The 26348-nt window shown below is 46.5% G+C and overlaps 1 protein-coding gene across 1 annotated transcript in view; it reads right to left on the bottom strand.

Annotated features, from left to right (window-relative positions):
• The window catches only part of Ptprn2 (protein tyrosine phosphatase receptor type N2), a 723577-nt gene that overhangs the window by 49547 nt on the left and 647682 nt on the right, over window positions 1–26348 (bottom strand). The window contains exon 15 of the mRNA XM_036205661.1: window positions 9961–10108. Coding sequence (XP_036061554.1) covers window positions 9961–10108 — 148 coding nt within the window. The remainder of the gene's footprint in view (window positions 1–9960; window positions 10109–26348) is intronic.

The raw sequence follows: 26348 nt of genomic DNA, 5'->3' as shown, positions 1-26348 counted from the left end.
CACAGCTTTTACAGTTCCAACGCCATTCAAAAGTACAAAGCCTGACGTTTCTCCTGAGACCCCAGACAGTTTCAGCTAGCAGCCCAGGAAGATCAAAGTTGCACGTTCCCAATATATAACGGTGCAGAATCAACATCCCTGTTCCAGGAGGGAGGGGGAGACGATGGTAAAGGCAGGACAGAGCAGAACTGACGCCGACAGAGCCCTGTAGCCCCGTGACTGGCTTCTGTGGCTTGTGATGTGAGCACCTGAACTCCAGCAGCCTTGGCTAGTTCCACCAGTGACACCAGTCTGCAGCACACATGTCTCCCTTGTGGTGGCCCTGCTCTGTGTCTTCAGCCTTCCTTAGTGGATAGCCCACCATTCTGGCATTTTTGACCGTGCAGCTTAGGCTTCGGCTTCCCGACCCTGTGCAATGGCCTTTCAGGGCCTTCTTTTTATAGAGCCGGGCACTGTCAGGCTTAGCCTGAGGCACTTTCTGGAACCCTGCTATAAACTTCCATGGCCCTTTAGTCACTGTGTCCTTCATACACCATGTGGGTGACAACGCCTGCCTGGGGTGTAGCTGGGCCCCTTGGACTACAGTTCTGTCCTTCTCTTCTTCTCTTGCACTGATCCAGGGGAAGCACCTGCCCTAGGAAGTTGTTTCCAAGCAGGGAACCCCTTTGTTGGTATTCTCAGTTCAAGCTTCCCCACCCCATAAATTTACATTTTTTCTAAATAGAGCCTTTGGTGGGTGGGGTATTTCTCTTGGGGGTACATTTCTGTCATCTCAATATAGAGTACACAGTTTCTCTTTAATGGTGCTAATCTAACAATTTCACTTGCTTTCTGGGCTGCCTTGTCAACAATTTTAAATTCATTTGTTTCCCTACCTAATGGTACATTTTTCATCTTTCTGCTTTCTTGTTGTACTGCCCCCACCCCTGCCCCCCACCCCTGCCCTGTAGACCTGGATAAGATCTGTGAGCAGTAGCTATGCCAAAGCCTGAGTGCTATACTGTCTTGATAATTCTTCTGTCAGACAACTTAGGTCATAACTCACCCTCATTCAAATTTTCAGGACATGGGCAGAATGCAGACTTCACCAGACTGTGGATACCTCTGGGATTGGCCTCGTGTGTTCTGTTCAGGCCCAGTCATGTTGAACAGTTAAACTTCTACACTAATGTGGGTGGCAGTACTGGTATGCAGGTAAAATCCCTTAAGTGTGGGAACCCAGCTATTCTGTCTGCTCCACACTCTACCTACACCACCATTGATTGGCCCAAGGGGCTGCTCTCTTACATCTTGCATAATCTACAGGGATGTTTGTGAAACAGCCTTAATAAATGAGAGTGGTGAGGTGAATGGCTTACTTTTTGATCGATGTCCTCACTGGCCTCACTCTCCACATTGATCTCATCACTCAGGTCTTCCAAACTCCCACCAGAATGGCCCATTAAGCTCTGCTGACTGGTAGGGATTTTCTAGCTCCAAGTTTCAATTTCTGCATTGCTCTCAGGTGAATAGCTTCCAAAAGCCTAAGAACCAACCACAAGGTCTCCCATAGCAATGGCCCCACTTCTTGGTAAAAATCGTCTACACTAGTTCCTTCCTTGCTGTTGTGAGGGAAGGAAAATCTGGCAAGAGCAACTGAAGGAAGGGTTTGTTTGGCACACAGTTTGAGGGTACAGTCCATCAGGGGAGGGGCAGCACGGCAGCAGGACGTGAGGCAACTGGTCTCATGGCGTCCACAACCAGGAAGCAGAGAGTCGAATGCTGGCTCAGTTCACTTTCACCTTTGTGTAGAGTCTGGGCCCCCAGGTCATGAGAAGAAACTGACTACACTATGGGTGGATCTTGCCTCTGTAGTTAAACCTTTTTGGAAACTCCCTTATAGACCCCCCAGAAGTGTTACCATAGTGATTCCAAATCCAGTCAAAGTGATGATTAATTATCACAAGTACCATTTTCAGAAATCCCTCCTACATGCCAAGATGGTCCTACCATGAGGCTGATGTTCTACCACTTAGTGCTGATGTTCTCTGGCAAGCTGTCAAATAGACTAAGGCCTGGGTTTGGTTTCCTTGAACCACAGAGGTCCCACAGAGGTGACAGTGGCCTGTGATATAGTAGTCACCAGTCTCACTTTTAAACAAGATTTATTTATTGTATGTTACTGTGTAAAAATTTTGTTTTTTATGTGTATGTAAGTGTGCCTGCTTGTATGCATGTCCCCATGAAAGTACCTTGTGCCTGTGGAGGCTAGAAGAGGGTAATGAATTCCTTGGAAATGGAGTTGTAGGTAGTTGTGAGCTGGCATGCAGGAGCTGGAAACTGAACCCAAGTCCTCTGTGTAAGAGCAGCAAGCGGTCTTTACCAACACGCCGTCTCTCCAACCTCAGGCCTCATTTACTGAGGTTCTTTCACAAGCATACCTGCAGATTTTCAAAGTGTAAGAGAGCAGCCTCCTGGGCCCGCAAATGGTGGTAAGGGTAGGGTATAGAGCAGACAGTATAGTTGGGTTCCCACACCCTACCCCTAAGGGATTTTACTTGCATATCAATTTTGCTGTCCACATTGGTGTGGAAGTTTAACTCCTCAGCATGACTGGACTGGAGCAGAACACATGGGACCAACCCCAGAGATATCCAGGCTGCTGTGTCCCACAAGGCCACCAAGCTCTCCTAGAGCTTTTGATGTTAAGAGCTGAAATGTATCTTCCCTGAAAGGATATGATGAAATCCTACCCACCCTCCCCCAAAGGTTAGCCTTCTTGGGAACATGGTCTCTCCATATAGAAATAAGTTGACATCATCAAGGTAGGACCTGATCCCATAGGACCAGTATCTTGTTAAGCAGGTATATGGGGTAGGGTGGGGTGGGGTGGGGTGGGTTTGGACACAGATTGATACAGGGCCAATGCCATGTGGATATAAGGATGGCTCTCTGCATGCAAGGAGAGCTTTAGTGACACCCTGACCTTGGATTCCAGCCACCAGAACTATGAGGCTGATGGATTCTGCTGTTTAAGCTGTGGGGTTTCATTGCTCCATTCCAAGAGGCTGATGATGTACCATGGATGGGGTCCAACTGCATCCTTAGGCAATTCATTTAACTTCCTTCAGGTCTTAGCTTTTACATCTCTTACTGAGGTGGCTACAGGGATCTTCATGCAGGGTTCTGTGAGATCAGCTGCCAGAACGGGGGCTATCTCTACTGACTTGGTACAAAGAGGGCTTGGAGAGGAGTGTTCCCATCAGGACCTGGGTGCAAATGTGAGGAGCACCTGTTCAGGTCTCTCCTAGACGCACAGGGTGGGGAAGCACTCATGACTTGGGTTCACCAGGGTTTCGGCACCTTCATTTTGTTACACATTCATTGAATGACCTAACAGAAGTATATAGAGGCAAGCCAGCCAGGACCATGCTATCTGTGAGGTCTTCCCACCAGGTCCTCTGCCCACATGTGGGTTGTGACTCAGCTCTGCACAAGGACGCAAGATTCACAGTTAGCAAAACACACTGGCCTCTCAGGAGCTTAAGCTTGAAGTGGATCAACAACTCACATCTTTAAAAACCACACTGGTAAGGTCTGCAGGGATGTCTCAGTTGCTGAACCACTTGCCTACAAGAATAAGGAGCTGAATTTGATCCCCAGCATTGGTAGGAACTGTCAGGCTGTAAGACCCCTGCAGTTTGCTAGCCAGTCAGCCTAGCTTAATTGATGAGCTCCAGGCCAATGGGAAAGCTCATCTCAAAGGAGGTGGACAGCATCCCTTAGGATGGTACCTGAGGCTGCCCATTGATCCCCACACTCTTACACATATATGTGCATGCACATCAGCACTCAAACACACACACACACACACACACACACACACACACACACACACACAGAAACACACATCATGCTTTTATAATTTGGAGAACAGTAACATTACTGGTTTGTGCATTGTGTAGCTCGGGAAAAATAAGGCTTGTTTGGGGGCCAGGAGAGCAGAGGCACCATCTTTGACAGATGTCATGATATTCAATGGGGACTGACAGATGTGTCCTCTGACCCCCAGAATGCTGTCTTAGGATCAGTAAGATGGTTCCAGGAAAACACAGGAAGAATATGCAGCTGGAATGATCCTATTTAACTCAGAGACTTCACCTGCAATGACCATTTGTAGAAGAATACCAAAGAGCCCAAAGGACCATTTCACAGTCAGATGAGGACATCTTCTACAGATGCAGAAGAGAGTTGTCTCAGGAAGAAGGCCATGGTCTCTGCTACTCAGGTGGAGGACCACAAGAGCGATGGATATAGGTGTTCAAGAAGCAGTGTCAAGGCCAAGCATGGTGGCACATGCCTTTAATCCAAACATCTGGGAGGCAGAGGCAGAGGCAGAGGCAGGGGGATCTCCATGAGTTCCAGAAGCAGTAGCCCTTGCTGTATGTAGTACAGCAGATGTAACTGTGGACACAGGACAGGGTTGGGGTAGATATAGAGTTCTGTGAGGATGTGTGCAGGGGCCATGGCCCAGAATTTCCTACAGGAGTCTAGCATCTAATGTTATCAGATGCGGATGTGCAAGGGAAAGAACTAGGCTCTCCCCTTAGTGACACCAAACTAAGGACGGACAAGGCTGCTTCCTAATCGAGGAGGTGACATTAGTCACATTCCCTCCATTTCCACTGAAGACCAGCAGAACTTTTTTCTCAAATAGATATTTTTATGACCCATTCTCTGCTAGTTGCAACAGAGATGCTTGCAGTAAGGGTCCAGCCCTAAGGTGAGTCTCGGTGCACTCAGCCAGTTCATTCTCAGTGTGTAAGCTGTCTGCATGGATGTGACAAAATCCACAACTTGGAGCATTAAGTGACCAGAAGTGACAGCTCTCACTTCCAGAGATCAGGAAGCTCAAACAACTTCCTTAAAACATGCACGCTTGCTGAAGCTGACTGTCTTCACCTCCCACATCTGGCCTCTTTGTCTGCCTCACATTGGATCACAGGTAGCATCATGGCCTCCCTGACTCAACTTGGTATGAGTCCTCCTCATCTGTAGCCCACTTAACTTTATCTCATGAAGACCTAGGACATAAACTCAGGGTGAATGCTGTTTGCTTGCCCTCCCACAGATGACAAGGAGCAACCACCAGACATTTAGATATCTGCTCTTTAACTCTCTGACCTGAGATTTCTGCTGTCTATGGGTCATGGGTTCTCGGATGCAGGTGTGGTCTTCACTGGGACTCCAGATAGGGTTAGCTTGGTTCCTGATGAAAGGCTACCATTAGCTAATGTTTGGAAGCCTCACTCTGCTGATGGTGTAAGAGCTGTAGAGTCAATGAGTGGAATGGGGATGGAGACAGGAAGGTGAAGAGGAAGAATGTGTGAAGATGGGAGGCTTCATGCATGGAGACTATGGAACACTCTGATCCCTGTAGCTCTGTGGAGGTGTGCTGGTCCAGACACATCTCTCAGGCTGGGGTGCCATGGGAGAAGTTAAGTGAGCTTCCTGTGGACCTAAACAGCTCTCAGGCAGACTCCTGTGTGGAAGCCTCATGACTACTGATAAGGGAGGTAGGTTCCTGGGAGAACTGCTTTACCAGGGAAGGGAAGAAAAGTAGGGCTGTTCTAAACTTAAATTTTTGAGCCATGATGGTGTCCTGGTCAAGACAGAGTGAGACAAATGGCTGATGCATATGATGAGGATATCAAGGACCCTTGAGCACGGAGCCTGGCTCTAAACTTCATACAATGAATTCCAGATACCTGCCTTCTAAAATCTGAGACCATGATTGACAGGATATTCACACAGGCAGCTAAGCAGTGGTAAGGTTGGGCCCTGTTCCAGATGATAGTGTCCTTTAATAATGGGGGCTGCAGACTTGAACACTATGAGCTAAGGAGTAGTCTCAGCAGGAACTTGTCTTGCTGGCCCTCTCCTGGGGATGTTTAGGCCCCAGTTCTGGGACAGAAAAAGCTGCTGCCATGTAAGTCACTCATCAGTTGTCCTGGAGCCTGAGTGGGTCAATGAGGTCAGATGACATTAGCGATGTGACATCATTACTTAGTGATGTAACAACAGGGTTGCAGCCATGGATAAGAACGTCCTTATTTTTAGATGTGGACTACTCTTTTTTGATGTCATTATGCCTAAAATAGATTCATCAGTTGGCCCAGAATAACGTTCCCAGGGAACTCCACAGCTATGCCGAGTGGGAGTGGCTGAGCCTGGAGCTAGTTTGTGGGTAACTGCCAAGTGATTTCAACAGGGGGCTTTAAAATGGAACTGGGAAGTTTGGGAGCACCATGCCAAACATTGTAAGTAGAGTCCCTGGGAAGCAGCATGTATGTTATAATGGGCCAGTTCTACAGCCAGCCATCTGAGGATAAAGCTGCCTTCCAACTTTGGGTGGGTTACACAGCCATTTTAGCTCAAGTTCTTCCACTAGCCGTGGGGACAGTACTGAGACTAGTACTGTTGTCACAGGAAGACATAAGGGAATACCTGGCCAGCATTGGCTGTGCTGCCTCTACATACTTGAGCTTTGACAAGCTCAAGCTAGAGCTGTCAGGGTCTAGGAGTGTTTCCCATTGCTAGACCACAGTCACAGACTCCACAACTGCACCTCTCCCAGAGTATGCCACATGGATCCCAGCCAGCACAGAGGAAGGGAGGCGAACACAGTCGCCATGTTCACGTCTCTTTTACCAATAACTTGAAGATGTGAGACATATTGTAAAAGAGTAGACAGTAAAGTTCAAGAGAGGAGGTGATATGGTCAGCCAGGCTGGGGACAAAATCTCTGAGATTTAGCAAGGTCACCTTTGATAGAAATAGTTCCTCTGCTATGATTCACTAACCATGGATGATTGGGCAGGGTTGGCATCCTGGGGCTAACAACTTCAGATTCTGATGGCAACCTGGAAGTGAGCCAGCATGGCCATATGAGTCCCACACAAATGTAGATGTAAGAAAGCTAGGTCTGAGGAGCGAGCACCTGCCAAAAGCCAGGGGGAGGAGGGAACATGGGAGGATTTCTTATCCTAGGGAGCAAGCTGGCTGCACATCATATCCATTCACTCCCAATACAGCAGAAGTTGGTTCTCAACACTACCCAAGCATAAGACAGGAGGCCACTTTGCTCCAGGTCTTATTACACACCTGGGTCTCCCGCTCTTTGTTCTTTTTGGTTTTGTTCCAAGAAATAATCTTGCTTATGGCTTCAGAACCACCATGTCTCTCTCTTTCTCATCATAATTCAGAGACAAAATTTTCTTTCTATTTATTTAAAATAGTATGCCAAAAGAGCATTATATTTCGCTGCTGGTTTAAAAAAGCAGACCAGCAAACTACTGCACAATTCTTTGTAACCATGCACAAAACTGGAAAAAGCCTATGAAGTTCTTTAAAGTTCCAAGAGAATGCAATGAGACATAGTCACATGCAGGCCAGGTGCCTTATACATGTGTGCTACAGCTTCTTTGAGACTTTGATGGTGCTGGAGAGTCTGGGCTGTGGGGACCCTGTCTTTCTGGCATTCCTGCTTGTGATTCTCCTGCACCCTTTACCACCTCACCAGCCCAGTGCTGGAATGCCTGGGCAGGACCTGACAGAACCACACCAGCAAAGAGGCAGTGGGTGGAAAGTGTGAGTGGGGCTCTTCCTGAAGGAGGAGTGCGACAGTCTGGCAGAGCATGGGAACACACAGTATAGGGGGCTTCCAGGAATGGCAGGAAGGCATAGGTAAAGGTGTGGCATGAAAGGCTGCAGCCCGAGGGGACCTGGAAGGCCTGAATGAAGGTAAAAGATGAAGGAGACCCGAGAGTGTCACAGCAAGGAGACAAAGGCATTTTGAGAGTGGCAGATGGTTCTGTTTTGTTCCTAGACACCAAAGGGCATCCCAACAGGAAGTACAGAGGACTGGGGAACTGAATCCTCACCCTGTCACTCACCCTCCTGTGGTGGGCTATCAGCAGGTACTCTCATAAACAGAGCAACGTAGGAGAAATGTTCCTCAGCATCCTTTGACACTGTGGCAGGGCCAGTTCTGTTAATAAGAGTAAAAAGAGCAAAGCAGGATGGAAGAAGAGGGGTTCCTTGGAGTCTGGAACAGAGGCCGGTAAGCCAAAGCCGGAGAGCACTGCTTGGGAGGGAGGAGGAGAAATCAGAAGAGAGAGAAGAAAGACCAGTCTCTAACAGAAATACTCGTGTCTGGGGTCCCTGTAGCTGGAGAAACTCATTCCCCTAGTGACTCTGACCTCCTAGCAATGCACACTTTTCACACCCAGTGCAGCTAGGTTGGCACCAGGAGGTGGCACTAGTTATGTTCCAGGCATGCCTGGAAGCGTTTTCCTCTCTGCCTAATTCTAGTGTGGGCAGACAGGACTGAGTGTCTGTTTGTCACAGAGGCCCAAGGGCCCCGGTCCTCCCCCACAGCTGACACAGTAGTGCCAACTGCTGGCCTGTATCAGATCCTTAGGGGAGGGCATGTCCTGAGGAGCAGACCTCAAATTTAAGCACAGACAGATGCCTTTGTCTCATTCTCCCTGTCCATGCTCTACCTCCTCCATCCCCACCCCCCATTTACTCTATCTATCCCAACTCCATGACAGGGACAGCAGCTGGGTACTCAGCCGTCCCAGCACCTGACAACAATCTAAGACACAGCTGGTGTTTAACAAAACCTGCTTTTTGATTGGGTGTGCTTTATTTTGCTTTTTGTCTAAATAGAAAATCTGTAAGTTACAAGAGTTTCTGATCTCAGCTATCTAATGGGGAACATGCTCTGACCCCAAGAAAGCAGAGGATGGAATGCTACCTTCTCTCTGACGAATGTTCACAGGTAGGAGGGTGGTCTGCATTCTAAAAGCTTGCCACTCTTCACGACTTTAGCACGTAGCTCCTGGCTTTGAAACTCCGGCCAAACTCTTCTATTTACTCTAAGGAACAACCAAGGGGTCCAGCAGAAGGGGATGCGATAGCGTTCTGCTATCAGGATGAGAGTCCCTAGATGCCCCCGGGCAGGATGCTGCAAAGCCCCAGGTGAGGGCTCAGTGACAAGTTGCCCTCTGCCATCTTAGCATGGATCCTCACTCTGTGAGCTCTTTCGATGCTAACCTGAGACCAGCATGGCTTTGCTAGGCTCTCAAAACTGGGCTAGCAAAGTTAATTTTATCACTTCTGGGCTAGGAACAAGTAAGTACCTCTTGTCTTGAGGTAGAAGAGCAGCTGAGTTATTCACATTCACTATTCATCATCAATAGACCAATGTTTATCGAGTGCCTATTTATATGGGAGACTTTGGTCACTGAGAGCTTCCTTGGGTAGACTCATATGTTAGTCAAAATCCAAACTTTCCCTAGGACCTGTGACTACCCATGGCCAGTGATGTGGAGGAGGGCCAGGTACTACAAAGATGTACACATCTAATGCCTACATCAGGGGTTCTGTGTCTCACATGACCACCCAATACATCTTAAGCACACAGTATGAAACTAAGTCCTTCTTCATTGGTGTGAATTCAGGACTACAGTGACACCCAGCTGGAGTGAAACCATCAAGGTTTGTGGCAATATTGTACCAGCAACACCAGTGACTGCTGTTAGTGCTAAGCTGGGATACATAGCTCTGTGTTAATAAGCTTTTCTGTACCCACAGCCCCACATGCTCACAGACAATAGAATCCCATGGGTTTCCTACACTACAGCACAGTCACAGTGCTAGTTTCCACAAGGGCTCCTGTGCCCACACCTGGCATTCTCAGGGCTCTGCCCCTGCATCAAAAGAGGAGACTGGCTTTTGAGGATGGGACAGCTGCCAGGAGAGCAAGGCACTAGTCTTCAATAGGGGGTCAGGCCAGCAGATAGAGACAGAGCAGAGCCCAGGGGCTCGGCAGACCCTCATGGTGGGCAGAATAAATCACAGCCAAGTGTCCCCACCTCCTCTCCCCCTGCTAGGTCACCCAGGCTAGGTACATACAGGTCAGCACAGCCAGGGAACGGTTCTTGGAGGCGTTCTCCTCTCTCTGGGCCACAAGCGAGGCGTTAGGCTCTGCTTGGTAGGCGCACAGTGCCTCCCACTCCTTCTCCAGCCGGTTCTTGTTCTTCAGATGGTCTTCCATGTAGGCCTGAAAAGGACGCACAGAGTCAGGGGTGTGGGAGCTAGGACTGGCCAATGTCAGTCTGGAAAGCGTGCCATGTGGCAACTATTCCAGATTTTGATTTTGGCTCAAAATGAGTGTGTTTTCTTACCTGGGAACTAAGCTTCAGCACTGAGACTGGAATTGTGAAGTACAGTGGAGCAAGGGCAATCTGCTAGAGGAGACAGGCAGCTTCCTGTCAGGCCACATTTTTTAGCCAGTCAGACAAAACTGGTAAAAGAAATGTGTCCAACTTGGAGTCAGGACCTGCTATAGGGCTGTAGTATTTACTTGGGATAGAAAGGACCAGACAGGACCCAGGGGCCAGGTCAATGTGATAGCTATGCTGAGGAACAAGAAGAGCTGGTACAAGGAGGAACAGGGGTAGGGGGATGTCCATGGACCTGACAGTGGGAGGCATGGGAAGCTTATGAGCAGGGGCAGCTGAGTTTGTCTACTTAAGAACCTCCCTGAGAACAGCACTCCTCAAATTCAGGAAGTCCGACTCAAGCCAAATGAAGTTACAGGGGAAAACAGTGATGTGTACTTAAAAAACAAGACTAAGCCCAGGAACCTGGGGGATATACCTCAGCAAGTGACACCTTGCATGGCAAGTCTTTCATTTTCTCCTTTTCTGAAGAGGACCATTGGTTCTTAAACCACTAATCTTTAAGGTTATCTACCTGAAAAACAGCAAGTGAGTTGCTTGAACACCACTTTGTATCCAGCCAAGGTATTGCTGGAAAGCCTCTGGGTAGAGGCTGAACCAGAATCATATCCTTAGCCAGACCCTCTGGTGAGGAGGCAGAATGCTCAGCTTCCCAAGGGCTCAGGGAGAGAAAGACACCTCCTCTGCTGACCCCAGGTGTTGGGAGTGCCACTCAGTGCACACAGGTTCCTACTTAATGAGGAGCTATGGTGGTCTCAGATGGTGCTATCAACCCACCAGGCATAGACAGAACACACACTGGCCTGGGAGGCACGTGCACAATCAGCATACATGCAAACATGTGGAAACAGGTCAGGCAACCATCTTGGATCAGTCCAGAGCCAGGGAACTCAGATCCACTGCTTGTGGGCCTTCTTCTCTCCCATGAGGGTCTACACAGAAGCTGTTTTCCTTAAGTTGGAACTTTGGTGGACCATTTAGACCTGGAGCTGCTAAGATCTTTACTGAAATCTGAAAGTCTCCAGCATTAACCAAACATAAACCAGAGGAAGCAGAGTTTGACCCTGGGGTATTCCAGGCTTAGTTTTCCCAGCATTTGCCAGTGAGCACACATTACTACCACTGGTGGCTGAGGGTATAAAGGCCTCTGACCATTCCCTGCCACTGAGACACTGTGTGGCCTCCATAGCCTACCAATCCACTCATTCAAGAGATAGGAGACCTCCAGGAAGAGATGCTGGGAGGACCAAACCCAGGTGATGAGTGACTTCTGCAGGATATAGTGATCCTGTCCTCCAGAGCATTGTCTGTGTCTCAGATTGGTGTATCTCAACTTTCCTTTCCTCCTCTCTTTTCTCTTCCCTTCCACTTTCTTATCTTTCTCACTACACAAATGCTCTACCACTGGACTTTATCTTCAGCCCTGATTGTGGGCTTTTAATTTGCTATATGCCATATGCAGACATAGATTTTCAAGTGTGTCTACACAAAAAAGACATGTACATATGCGCAAGCCTGTACACACATGGCATCTTAGCATACAGTAGCCAGCACCCAATAGCCAGCCAATGGCTCACATTCTTCCTACTACTTCTACCCATTGCTCCAGCCTACATCTCCCTCTTGCTGACACTCTAGTGTTGAAGGAGCCAGGGTGGTCCTCTTAGCCAACCCTTACTGCTAACACACATTCCAAGTGACAGGTAGGTAGAAGGCAGAGGCAGGCACTGTCTCTGGTGACTCAGGACAGAATGAACCTCACTCAGCTGTTCCTTGAAGCTTTGACAGGGGTGTACAGGATCCTTCTAGACATTAGCTGTGCCCTGCTGGGCCACCTCCCTATGGTCCTGTGCCTTGGAAGTCGGTGAACACCGAAAAAATCTCTAGGAGTCTTGGAGATCCTCTGGGCCTAGCTGCAGGTGCGGGGGGCCTGGTGGTGCTGGGTACTGAGGCATTCTTCTTAGAAGGCCCCATTGCAACTGTCTGCACCTTGAGCCTCAACAGAGTACTCTACTAATCTGTCTATTCTCCCCACACCATGCTGGCCCTCAGGGTCCCCTAGCATGGAGCCAGAACTGATGCGATGGAACAGTGAACAACTGGGCAGAGCTGAAAAGGCTCCATCGAGAGAATGGAGTCACAGCCACCTTCCTTGGAGAGGATTGTAGTGGAATCTGGGGGGAATGGCTCATGAAGGGTCTGGGTTTGATCCCAACATCCATGTAAAAAGCAGCATGGTGGTGTGACCTCTGTACTGAGAAGGTAGAGGCAGACAGATCCTGAAGACTTGCTGGTCATATTTAGTCTAGTAAAACTGGCAAGTTCCAGATTCAGTGAGAGATCTTGTCTCAAAATATAAGGTGGAAAGTGGTTGAAGACACCCAACATGGACCTCCAGTATCCACACTCCCACATACACATATGCATGCATATAACACACACAATGCATACATGAACACTTATAAGTAAATGTGTCCACGTGAACAAATGCATGCACACAAACAAACACAATCATTGAGGAACATCCAAGGTATATTTTTGTACCCAATTTTTTTTCTTTAAAGTTTATTGTTGTGTGTATTAAGTGTGTGTGTGCATTCCTCAGTGTGTATATGGAGGTCAGAGGAGTCGGCTCTCTCCTTCCATTGTAAGTTCTGGGGATTGAACTCAGGTCATCAGGTTTGCATAGCAAGATCTCTGATCTGCTGAGCCATCCTGCTGGCCCTTCACACCAATTCTTTAAGACAGGGCAGCACAATCCTAGAAAAGTATAACCCTTCAGTTTTGTGAAATCCTGGCGGCATCACAGAGTCCAGTCCTGGTATAGGGACTGAGCAGCAGGACCAGTTAGGTGTGTGGCCTCAGAATCTGAAATGCTTCCTTCGTACAAGAAACAGGCAGTGAAGGCTCTGGGCAGAGAGGCTGGCCCTGGCTGTCCTTTAGAGAACCCTTTCAGGAAAGCCATTATGAGCAGAGGCCCTTTCTGTGGCAGAACAGTGGGTTCTGTGACAGGCCCTGGCAGAATCACCTTGGCTCTGGATACCATGTGTTGAAGTGTACCCTGTGAGCCCTATTCATGTGAATCACAGCTCTTTAAAGGTACGCAATCATCTTCACCATTGAGTTGCAGTGAGTTCACATGAACTTCTAGGTTCAGTACAGCCTGAGCTCTGGGTATCAGCTTGAGTGGTGGGATGGAGGGAAGAGGTGGATCTTGACACTGTCATTTTTCCTCCTGAGAGCCACTTATCAATTAACTTGATTATAATGAAACTGATCCATGGTTTTCATTCTCCCAGCATGCGCTGCTCACCAGGCTGTGTCTGGTCCTGCACATCTCTATGTGATCAGCATGTCCTATTAATATTTATATGTAGTATTGTTCATGAAATTAAAGTGATGATCACATCTCTCAGCCACATTCTAGTCTCTGGGATGGTTTAACCGTCATGGTCACCTTGGCTGGATTTAGACTCACCTAAGAGGTATACCTCTGGGTGTGCCTATGTGAAGGGCAGACTGATCCTGAGCATGGATGGCCCCATCCATGGACTGGGGTCCCAGACTGGGGACAAAGAGGAAGTGAACTAAGTGCTGGCACTCCTCTCTCTGTGGTCCTGGTCCTCGGAGATGTGCGCAGGCAGCCCACACTGGCATTCCAGCCACCATGCCCCCTCCTCCCTGAGGGACCACTTCCTCAAACCACTTGGAACATTTGCAACATTATAGAATTTTCCTTTTTAAAATGAAAAGGCGCCCATACCAGATTTGATCTTATATGTGGGAGACCCGATCCTGGAGAAGTTCAACAGCTGGCTGGGCGTTTCCTCCAGTCCCCACAGCTTATGCCTCCGGATCTCAGACTCACTGCTGACCTTGTCTTAGCAGTGGGCCAGCCTCCTCAGGCACTTTGTGTCACCACACCCAATCTTTAGTTGCTTCTTCACAAATTAGTGTAAGTGTTTACCTGGTGGGGACACTTTCCAACATCTCAGTGGGTGTCTGTGTCTTTCTTGCATGGCTTTCTATACAGTATGCCATTCCTTATAACAATCCTGTAAGATAGCTTTGTGAACAAAGCCAGTAAAAGCTTAACAGCAGCAACTTAGTAACAACGTAGAAACACTTAGTAACAACAACGCAAATCTTAGTAACCCTAAGGCTTGATTTTTTTCCTTTGAGAAATATTACTTTACTTTTTCCCTTAAAGGACACACATTGAGACTTTTTTTTTGACACATTCAAGTTGGCAGCATATTTTTGTGCTTTGGGCTATTACTAAGCAGAGTAATGCTTACTTGAACATCATGGTACTGTGATAGTTGATTTGATATTAAGAAAGTGACTAGCAGGTGGGCAGCATGTCCACAAGGGATATACCAGACAAGAGTGTGATTCACCTGGATGGAATGAGAAGGCTGGAGAGTCCATCACAGTACTCTGAAGGGCATGCATTTAAATTTTACCAGTGTTTTAATTTTCTGTATAATGTTCTCAGACCACAAGTGACTGTAGGTAGCTGACACTTAAGAAACAAGAGATGAGGGCTGGAGAGATGGCTCAGTGGTTAAGAGCATTGGCTGCTCTTCCAGAGGTCCTGAGTTCAATTCCCAGAAACCACTTGGTGGCTCATGACCATCTATAATGAGATCTGGTGCCCTCTTCTGGCATTCAGGCATATTTGCAGGCAGAACACTGTGTGTGTGTGTGTGTGTGTGTGTGTGTGTGTGTGTGTGTGTGTGTGTGTGTGTGAAATGAATAAATAAATAAATCTGGATCGGGGGCGCTGACGGTATTTAATCCATTTTTAAAATCACCAAGGGTGGGCTAGCACTGTTTGCTGATCAACTTCCCCTTGGCTAGTCTGTTGATTTCCATCCCACAGGACTCCAGTGCCCACTGTCTTCCCTGTGATCAGCTGCCATGCTTCTGCCAGAACAAATCCATCCAGAAATGGAGGTCCAGCTCCAAAACCAGCTCACCCTGTCCACACCACCCCATAAGACCTTACTGTCTGTATTGGCTGGTTTATGTCAACTTGATACAAGCTAGAGTCATCAGAGAAGGGAGCCTTAAAAGTAAGATCAGGCCATAGGCAAGCCTGTAGGGCATTTTTTAAATTAGTAATTGATGGGGAAGGACCCAACCCATTTTTTGTGGTACCATCTCTGGGCTGGTGGTCCTGGGTTCTATAACACAGAAAGATGAGCAAGCCATGTGGAATAAGTCAGTAAGCAGCACTCCTCCATGACCTCTGCATCAGCTCTTTCCTCTAGGTTCCTGCCCTGTTTGAGTTCCTGCCCTGACTTCCCTCAGTGATAGACTATGACCTGGAAGTATCATCTGAAATAAAAACCTTTTCCTCTCAAGTTCCTTTGGTCATGGTGTTTCATCACAGCAATATTAACCCTTACCAAGACACTGCCTTACAATCCTGGAAGTTCTAGTCACCTCCTATGACTGTGTTATCCTATGGTCTGGGGTCTTCATGTGCTGTGTTCAGAGTACTACCATTGTCACCCCATGACATGTCCTATGATCTGAGACTCACTGTTACCCAGGAACTTCTTGTCCTGTGGTCTGGAATCTTCCATCCTCCCATGACCTGTTCTATGTATGATCTGGGACTATCATCATCCCATGACTTTATTGTCCTATGATCTAGGCTCTGCCCTCATCCCTATGACCCCATCTCATGACTCCACCCAGACACCAGCCTACTCCTGCCAACATCACCCTCTACTTGGTTCTTTCCATGCTCTCAGCTCTGCTCTTCATGAAACCAACCTTTGCTCAGGAAGACTGGTATTTCTGCCACTGTGGAAAGAGTGTTTGCTGGTCACCTGGGGTTCCTGTGGCCATTACAGATCAAAATTCTGTATTGATGATGGATGCCCTTTGAATCCCCTGAAACTTGGTAGTACTTTGAAAAAAAAAAATCAATACAAGTTACTTTGAATGTTTCACTCTAAATTTCTCTTCTGACTCCTCCATTCAGACAATCTAGGGAACATCTGTGAACCTGTAGCTCTTGTCCTGACATTCTCCTGTAGCCCCAGCTGAAGGTCGGCCCTATAATCCATGTCTACCCCTAAAGTCTTTTTCCCTGATATGGTCTCCTCTTTCAGAACCCTCCCCCTTGCCCTCTCTCGTTCCCACTCCCGCTGTTGTTCCTCTTCCAGAGTCCCCCTCTTCTACTCCCAAGTCTACTTTTAAAATCTAGATTCCATGCTTGAGAGAAAACACACGGTATCTTATTTTGCTTAGCATGATTGTCTCCGGTTCCATTTTTTTTTTTCACCTATAAATGACATGCTTTCATTCATTCTTTACAGATGAATGAAAGACTGTTGGTCTCAGCCCACTTTGTGTTCTGATTCCAGGTGGCCATTGTTTCTTCATGGACCTTTCACCTAAAGTACACCATGGCTGTCCTCAGTACACATGGCAGGCACCTTCCTTTGTGCATACCACAGATGCACTTCTCTGTACTTACGACAGGTGCCCTTCTCTGTGCACATATAGGCATTCCATGGGAGCCTTCCTCTGTGCACATTATGAGGGTGGGGGATCATGTGAGATCCAGCAAGACCCGTGCTGAACTAAGGTCCCTGGTTTCTGGAGGCCATCTTAAACCAGCATTCACCAGTGTACTTACCCCCAGGCTGGGTGCTTTGTTGCTGTCTCCAGGTAGAAGTATTAGAAAGCACAGGATAAGGGGAGAGGTAGATAGGCTGAGATGGAGTCAGCCCTGGAGGTATGACCACCCCCCTCCCATGACCTTAAGGACCTGGTGCTTGCAATTCAGAGGTTTTGTCTGAGAAGCCTACCTGACTCTTAGAGGGATGCTGGGCGGCACATCTTCATCTTTTAGTTATCTGCTGTGTTCTTGACAGAGTTATTGGGGTCTGAAGGGCACACATCTAGAACCGAGTTCAGCATTTTCCTAATTTTGAGATTCCTCTAAGAGACTCCAAGACCACTGATTCAGTCTCTGAGGGGGGATGTCCATCCCCTTACATGTTGATACTTTCTGCGGGTGAACTTGAGGGTTTTTTTTTTTCCCTTACAGTTAAATGTCATGAGGCTGCAGGCATCGAGTCAACCTTGGCAGTAGAACTGGGACATTTGACTTGACAGCAGGGAAGTTTCTGTTGCTCATAGTGGAAGACTGGAGCAGTATCCAGGAGACCTTCAGAGGCCACACAAATCTAGACCTAAGAGTCCCTGGTGCTACTACTTCCTACATACAGCAGTTGCCTTGGCACCCCTGGAAACTCAGGATAGCAACAGGATGGAGGCTAAGGGGATCAGCACAAGGCTGACCCACTAAAGGTCTCAGACACTGTGTTATTTTGATGACTCTTAGCCCTTACTGTGATAGAAGCAGAATCTCAGAAAAGATTTATTATTAGCATCAAGTAGAATAATGAAAATAAACTCATTCCTTGCAACACAGACACTCAAGGACAGAGGAGCATTTATAAATAAGCCCACTAGGACCCACCTGGTACTATTTCACTAGTCAAGATAAACAAAGAACATCGATGTCAGCCTTCAACAAGGCCTCTGGGATCACAGAAAGGGAACACAGAAAAGCTTCTCCACAAAGCATCATTCTCTCAGTGACTTTGCAGAAAGCAAGCATCTACCCACCTTGAGGGGAAGTGTCTTTAAAAGCTGAGTGTTGGAGGACTTGGTTTGGAGCAATTAGCACAAGGAAAGGAAGCTCAGCTTCCAGCCCCTCCTGTTTTTACCGGGCGCCCATTACAGCACAATGCCCTTTAATTTACTGCTGTTACAGTCAAACCTTTTGTGGAAGACTATGGATCTATTTACATTTTCCTTGTGACAAGACTGGGAGGTTTGAGCTTTAGCATCACAAGTGAGACTAATGCTTTTAAAAAATGAGGAATAAGACTCATCGGTGGCATTTGGGGGAAACTGATGACCTTTGTTTCTTTAAAAATAAACACTGTCACCTGTCTTCATTAGTACATCGAAGGGAAACATCCATGTCAAGTGTCTGAATTGCAAAAGTAAGACATTTGAAGTTCAGCAAAAATATAAACAGTCGCAGGACAAAGCAGGTGCAGCCACTGGTCTTTGCCTCCGCACATGCACATCTAAAGACCTGCAGCTGGTACATCCTAAATACTGTTTGTTAATAGAATGTGGCAAGCAATTACATATTCAAAATTAGGAATTCAAAATAGAAAACTCAATGAAGGACACAGTCAAGTGGTCAGTGGGGAAAGTTTCATTAGTTTTGAGCTTAGAAGATATGTGCTTGGAACAGGAGCCACAGACTATAAAAACAAAAAAGTGGAGAGGCATCAGGGTACAGATGACCTCCTTGCCAGTCTTGTTCCTGGAACACCTACCCTGCCACGTGCTTCTTCTGACTTTTGATGAGATGGATTGTCTTGTAGTTTACTGGAACCTGTTCTTCTGTGGTTCCATCAGACAGGACACTTAAAAGTGCAAATATGTACCCATTCAACATGCAGATCCCCGTGAGACCTAAAAGTGTGAGGGCATGTCCTTGCCAGCATCCTGAGAATAAAAATAGACACACTATTCTGAAACTCAGTTTCTGGATTCTCCTTCAGATCCTGAAAAGGAGGAAGAGGAAAAAAGAAAGGAAGAAATGTGGAGAGGCGTGGAAAGCCCTTGCAGTTTAGAGATTGCTTTCATGGAATGTTTTTAAGAATGAGGCGTTCTGGCCGGCAACCACAGTAAAACCCTAGTGACCTAGGGAGTGGCAGGTGGAGCTGGCCAGCAGAAGCCTCCTGCATGGCTGAGAGCTGGCTTCGCTGATAAGCCTGAACTAGGATGATTTTCAAGTTCGTCTTCTGAACGCTTTGCTTCTCAAGCTGACCAGTCCTGATCAGGGACCTTGAAAAGCTGTTTTCAATGTCCTTTTTCAAGTGGCTAAGAAATGTACTTTCCATCCTCTTATTGAAACCAATCAAACTGTGAGGATAAAAAATCGTAAATCCTTAGTGCAGTAGAAACAGCTCAAAACCAAAAGCTGTGCAGAGTAAGTCCCTAGCTGACACTCAGTTAAGGTGGAGGAAACAGGCTTCATGAGCAAGCAAAGGGGATGGAACAGCACAGAGCAGAAATGGCAAGTTCAGTGTGTATGGGGGGGGGGGAGGTTGAGGCCACAGACGTTGCTAAATTATCTATTTCACTAAAAATTCTTTTCATGTATTGAGGTGTGGCATGACAGGCCTTGTCATCCTTGCAAAAGTTTAAGGCTAGGCTGAGCTACAGAGAAAGTTCAAATCCAGTCTGGTCTACATAGGGAGATCCTGACTCATCCATTCCCCCAAGTCCTTTCTGTAAAGACAATGCATGAACTAAGAACTCCCATTTCCTTAAGTTTCTGGAAGCACTGGGTTACAAAATGCTTGAGTTATCTAAGCTCCTAGTCTGAGGTGAGAGTGGATCTGTAGGGGAAGCCTTATTCCTTCATACAGCTGAGTCTGTTTTATTCTGGGGTTTTTCAGCTTGGTATAACGTATGGTGTGGCACAGGACAAGGTCAGAGATCTCGGTGTGAGAACTTTAGGACATGGTGCTGCTTTGGTGAGGATGACAATACTTGCACATTTATACTGTCGGGCTGTTGTCCTCAGAGGCACTCAAAGAATTCTAAATGAACACTTTTATGCATCTCATTATCTTATTTAACATCTTAAGAATTAAGGTTATATGAACATTGGCACAATACAATGATGAATAGAAATGGAAAAGAATTAAAGGTATTATACCACTTCTTCCTGGTATGCAAAACTATTAATATTTTCAGTCAGGGCAAGGTGGTTTGTCTGGCAAGCTGAGTCTGAAGCTCTGGAGCTGCATCCAGCTAAAGCCGTTATTCTGACTCTTTCTGCCCTCCTGTTACAGGCTGTTGGCTAGTTTGATCAGCCTGTCCTGTGAGTTTGAGCACTGTGGGTTCTGGGGCCCAACTACCAGCTTATCAAAGCTCAGCTCTGAGGGCTAGACTCCCTGGGCTGTAGAGTCCCCACAACACAAATAAACATAATTAACAAGATGACTGCTGGTGATTGCCAAGGGACAAAGGTCCAAACTCAAAGATGTGAGCATTGAGTTGGGGTAGGCTGTGGTTTTGGAGTGGAGCTGAGTTAAACAGGAAGGATCTAGAAATGAGAAGTTTGGGGTGTTGCAGGGGAGGGACCTCAAAGCTCCTAGTGAGAGTGGATCTGTAACCAGAGAGGAGTTGGCAGAAAGAAGAGGGAAACAGAGCGAAGCTGCCATCCTGGCCATTCAGAAGCTTGGCTATGGCAAGGAGCCAGGTGTTTATTTTAAGAGCAAGGGGAAGCCATTGGAACATCTGCAGTAACAGAGGCATCCGGTGACAGAGCTTCTGAAAGGTCACTATGCACAGGGCAGACTGATTACATAAGTTGGAACTCCTGCTGCCTCTGTTTCCCTTCGCAGCGGCTGAGATCTTCCTAACAACAGAAGAGATAACGATGGAGAGATGGGCATGTGTGCCATGTACCCTGGTGCAGAACACACTAGATGATCCTAGTCTCCTTAACCACCCACTCTGTGCTTCCTAACCTTCCCCGTTTCCTTAAATTTCTGTAAGCATTGGGTTGCAAAATGCTTGAGTTATCTAAACTCCATCTCAGCAAGAAATAATTCTTACGATTTGATCTAACAAATCCGCAGTGGAATGAGGTCAAAAGTCTGAGGGAAAAAAAAAATCATAAAAATTCCACCAATGACCTTGATGTTTCCAAAGCCCTTCAGGCATTTGTTACAGAGACCAACATTTGGACACTTAGTTAATTCCTCTATCTAGCTACAGGCAACCTCACCAAAGGTGAGTAAACTCTAAGTAGAACCGAAAATTAACAGCCAGTAACTTAAACCAGAGGTTGGTATTCGAAGACAGCCTGGGTAACATGGAGCATTGGATATGCCTTTCCGCAGAGAAGGTGTTCTTGGAGCACACAGGCTTAGCTCTAGCATACGCATCACAACCCATGACGTGCCACGACAGACAGTCACAATCCTGAAAAGTGGACTAACCCTGGTGTGTGGGGACACGGCACTGCCCCTCAGACCATCTGGGTCCCAATACTGCCCGAGGACATGGAAGACTTTATGAAAGATTCATACATGGGAGGTCGAGGGGCTCTCCCACTAAGACACATTCAGATTAAGATGAAGATCGTAACAGACTTGGGGAAAAGAGGAATTTTTAAGAAATGAAAACATCACACAAGCATGTCATACAGTGGCACCTGCTATCCCCCCTGGACACCTAAGTGTGAGGTGACCTAGGACTTTATAAAGAACCTAGCAGAGCTCTGGGTCTGTCAACTCACCGTCTACCAGGTAAACCCAGCATGTGTGGACTTGCCTGGGAGACTGGCCACACCAGACCTCCGAGCTTCAGAAAGCTCAGCACCCCCTTTCTCTCTCACCTACAGGGCCACCCACACTGGCACAGCTGTGGTCCTTAGTCAGTACCACTTATTCGACAGACACAGAATAAAATGTTTAGGCCTCCCTATAAGCCAAGTCTCCTTCATGCCTGGCACAGGACCTGGCACTTCCTGGGTAACTGATAAATACTTGCTGAATAACAAAGGGACAGTTTGCTCCCAGTCCCTGGAGCAGGAGAGAGCTCCATGGTTTCTGCTTCAGTGTGGCCAACGGCTAGTCACATGGGTCAGGAACCTGTCTGAAGTCCTTCCTGGTCCACTGTGGGTTAGGTGGGAGAAGGCAGAGTGGCCAGTGCATGGGTTCAGACAACAGCTTTCCACTGGTATTTATTGTTTGTTGTCTATGAGCCAATGAGCCATGAGAAGGGGTTGAAGGCATATATCCATGATATTAAACAATGAAATGTTCATTTCTTTTAAAATATTCTCACATCTGTTAATTTTTTTTCAGCCTCATCCTTTTTCTCTGGCTGGCTTAGAGACTCACCCTAGCCAGGGTATGTGGGAATATTGCATAATCCATTCCCAGAATGCATGAGCAGATCTGTACCCCATAAAATATTCATTCACTCTCAAAAATATTTGCACCCTGCTGTCAAATGTAGACAAATTCACACAGAGTACCAGAAAATGGCCATTTTAATGGGGGAATGCTTTCCCCAGTCTCTCTTCGCACTAAAACATATTCTCCAAAATTATTTTCATAAGAAAGATTAACAATTTCAACATTAACTGCTAATCCCTTTTCATTTAAAACTCTGCTGATAAAATTCTTTGCTTGTCATTCAAATGTAAGTAATAATTATAGATTGCAGGCCTCTGTCTCGGGCCTCATTAATGATAAATTGTATGGAAGTGTGAAGCCAAAGTCAGCTTTGATACATCTCAAAACTCAATTTCCACGGCTTCCCTTAGCTATGTACAATTAATTACACAGTTAATAAGGGAAATACGTTAATGAAAGGAGCATTATTTACCCAGACTGCCTGCCTTTACCAAATATCTTTTGTATGCTTCTCTCCTCATAATTTTGATACACAGTTTAAAAGAGGAAAAAAACCCAAAAAAAAAACCAAAACAAAACAAAAAAAAAAACAATACAATTGACAGAGTGGAGGCTTTTAATGCCTGTCTGCAGTTACTCTGATTAAAAACAAATCTTACTGACTTCTGCTTTTTGAAAGTCCTGAAATAGCCCTTTGTCAAATAAATAATTACCACGAAGATACTGTACTGTACCAAAGATGTAGTTATCTCTACAAATTGAAAACTCAGAAAATTTTAAAAGAAATTACATGGAAGACAAAGAGAAAAATCTCAGTCATTCTGAGCAGACTGACAACCCCTTCCTTTGAGACTTCTCTTAGAATGATCAAATCCACTCATTCTGTTTGGATAATCAAAGTTTGACCACAAATGGCCACACAAACACCAATGCTAGCCTTTACAGAGAAGGATGCCACCTTCCTCAGCTTTGGCAAAGTCTAAAATCAGAAGAGAACTACAAAAGGCAAGCTGGATAAAGCTGGGTTTGTTTGCTCTTTATAACACATGGGGAAGTACAAAAAGGTTCACTGCAAATCTTTGTTTTACAACATATTTGTATTAATACAGACCAGTGAAGATTCTTTACTAAATAAGTAGCCCTTTGATTCCAATCTTCACTGTATCCCTTTGAGATAAACAATGTCCTTTAAGGTATGGAATCTTTAAAATTCTATTAGTAAACCAACAACGTATTCCAAAGGGCTAGGACGGGGGGACTGTTTCCACAACAAACAATATCAACTTCACCCTACATGCTGGGGCCCCGTGGAATACAGCCGTGGTGCCTGTCGCCCACATCCACCCCACATTTGGAGAGCCAGGCAGTGCTGGTGCCTTTAAGAGCCTCCTCCAGGACCCCTGCTGTGGAATATTTCTGTATGCAGAGTTACAACAGATTCATTTGTTTAAACCAGCCCTCCACCCACCTCACCCCAACTGGATGGTCTCTTACAAAATTCTAACAGCTGCTTCCAAGTCACAAAGACAGGAGCTAACGTTTTCAAAGACCCAACGCCTTCCTAATATCCAACCCAGCACAAGAAGGCCCAGCGGACACATTCCTGCTCTGTGGAATGACGACAGTGGTTAGAGCGAGGAAACCTTTGGGAGGAGGGAAGAGGGGGATGGTTGCTTAGCAACGCACAGCAGCCTCGCGGTTACAAAGCAGCGGGGCTTTTCTTAGCAGCAGCCTTTTATATTCTGTGCCAGTGATGTAGTCATTACGATTTTCTGATGAAGTTTTTAGGAAGAATAAAGAATTCCAGCAAGTGCAGCGAGGTTACCTAGGACAGTGATACAGGCAGGGGCTTTGTTGCACACTGGACCCTCTAACACATTAGAGAATATTTACAGAGATTTTGAACATGTCTACTGCAAGTAGGGTGCTTTGATTTTTATCTCTCTAAAGCTAACAGGCTATGTGCTCGTGAGAATATAACACAGGGCCAAAGAACTGACTCTGTACCAGTAAGATATCACTCAAGACCCAAACCCATGTGCTCAATTCTTCACCAGCCAGAGGACAGGAGCTCAGGGGTCCAGCTGTCTCCTCAACATCCCCAGACCGTCCTAGAAAAGCAAGAGGGCTAAAATGTGGGTGAGGTGAAGGCAGAAGTTAGGGTGTGAGCTAGAGAGGCTCCCTCATCTCATCCAGTCATCCCAGACAAGGTAACTGAATGGAAGCAAACAGACCAAACAACAGCATGGATTCTCACACTTTAGGGTGAAAATTAGAGTGAAGACCGTCACGTATTCTTAATTCTTCCAAGCTCAATGCCAGTTCTACTGTGGGGTGCCCAAGTCACATGACATATATTTACCAGGCTTGACAGGTGAAGCAGGAGTGGACTACCAATGGCTTCCTGCTTATGCCACCTGGAATATCCCCAGGCCAGTGCTATGTGCAATTGGGATTTCCCTCTGTGCTCATCTGCTGCCCAGGCTGCTGTTCTTCCTCCTCCTCCTACCCCCTCCTCCTCTTCTTCTTAAATATGTAGACCAGGCTGGCTTCCAGCTCACACAGATCATTGTGCCTGTGTCTCCGGGATGCTGGGATTAACGGTGTGTGTCACCTCACCTGGCACTGCCTGGCTTCCATGAGGATAACCACTGTAGTAAGGTGACTGACTGAACACAGCGCATGAGTGTGGTTTTTAGACACAGTTGTCAGAGTCCCTGCAAAACAGCATTCTCACTGCATCCTTTGTTTAATCTGTACTGAGTGTTTCTGGTAGCATGAAAAACAAGAGATCCTCAAGTGTCTTCCTCTATGAGACATCTTAACACCCTAAAGACACTGGACAAATGGCAACCACCTATTTACAAAACTAAGGTCCATGTCCAGGAATACAAAATGAAGAGGAAATCCACGCAGAGACAAGTCCTCTGAAGACACCCAAATCCTAGAGAGAGAGGTAGAGCAAAGCAATTTCCTCCATCTAAAACTCGAGTCTATAGAGAAGAAAAACAAAAACCCCCAAAATACCCTCAGGAGACAGGAAGGGGACCTGCAGCTTCACATAAACCAGAACCCTTTGAGGCCTGCATGCTCTGTGAAGGGGTGCACAGCACGTCTGTTCCTATGGAGCTGACAGTGCTGAGACATTTGAACCATGAGCCTCATCTACGATTAAAACTCAAATCAACTACACATGGGCCATTTGGGACCCTGAAGTAAGCAACCAGTGAGAAAATGACCCTGGTTTCATGACAGTCTGCAGTGTTTGACAAACACACTCTCTAAACCCCACAAAGCACAAGGCCACACAAAATCCTGAGATCCAGGCCCACTCCCCTGAGGAGCTAAGAGTCTGAACGCAGCGAGACAACAGTTGCCCCGGCACAGAAGCAAACCAGCCAGAGAGGAGAGCTAGATCTTGGGAGCTTAAGAAGAACAGTCTCAGAACGAGTTTGCTTGCTACCTTTGGAAGTATGAAAAGTAGGCACCAACAACACTAGAGAACACATCAGGCAGCTGTGAAAATGAAGTGAACAGAGCAACTATGAGTGAAAACATACTCTCTGAAATTAGAGACACAGTGGGTGGGTTAGATAGCAGACACAGCTGAAGAGAGGACTTGCATACTAGAAGACAGAGTTAGGAAAGTTCCTCTAAACACAAGACAGGGATAAAAAGTGAAGATATGAGAAAGACTTAAGAGATGGGAACAAAAGTGCCCAATAGACTGCTAATAGAGGAGAATATGACAGAGTCAACTTTGAAGTGTAAATGGTGGGATGTAGATATTAGCTCAGTAGCAGAGTACTTGTTTAGCATGCACAGGATCCCAGATTCAATTGCCACTACACTACAGAAAAACAAGTTGTAAGCTGTTTGTAAGTTCTCAGAATCAACAGAAGGCAAGAACTCTCAGATTCAGGGATTACAGTAAATCTGGAGAGAAAAAAAATTCAAAAGTTCTAATAAACTGCCCCGTTATTACCCTTATACTCAGATTATACCAACCTCTCAACCCTCTCCGAGAGGCTTCCTTTTGCAGTAGATAGCAACTATCAGAGACCCA

Source organism: Onychomys torridus, chromosome 14 (assembly GCF_903995425.1).
Source record: "Onychomys torridus chromosome 14, mOncTor1.1, whole genome shotgun sequence".
Lineage (NCBI taxonomy): Eukaryota > Metazoa > Chordata > Mammalia > Rodentia > Cricetidae > Onychomys > Onychomys torridus.
Note: the sequence above shows the minus strand (reverse complement) of the source record. Positions and strands in the feature narration are given on the sequence as shown.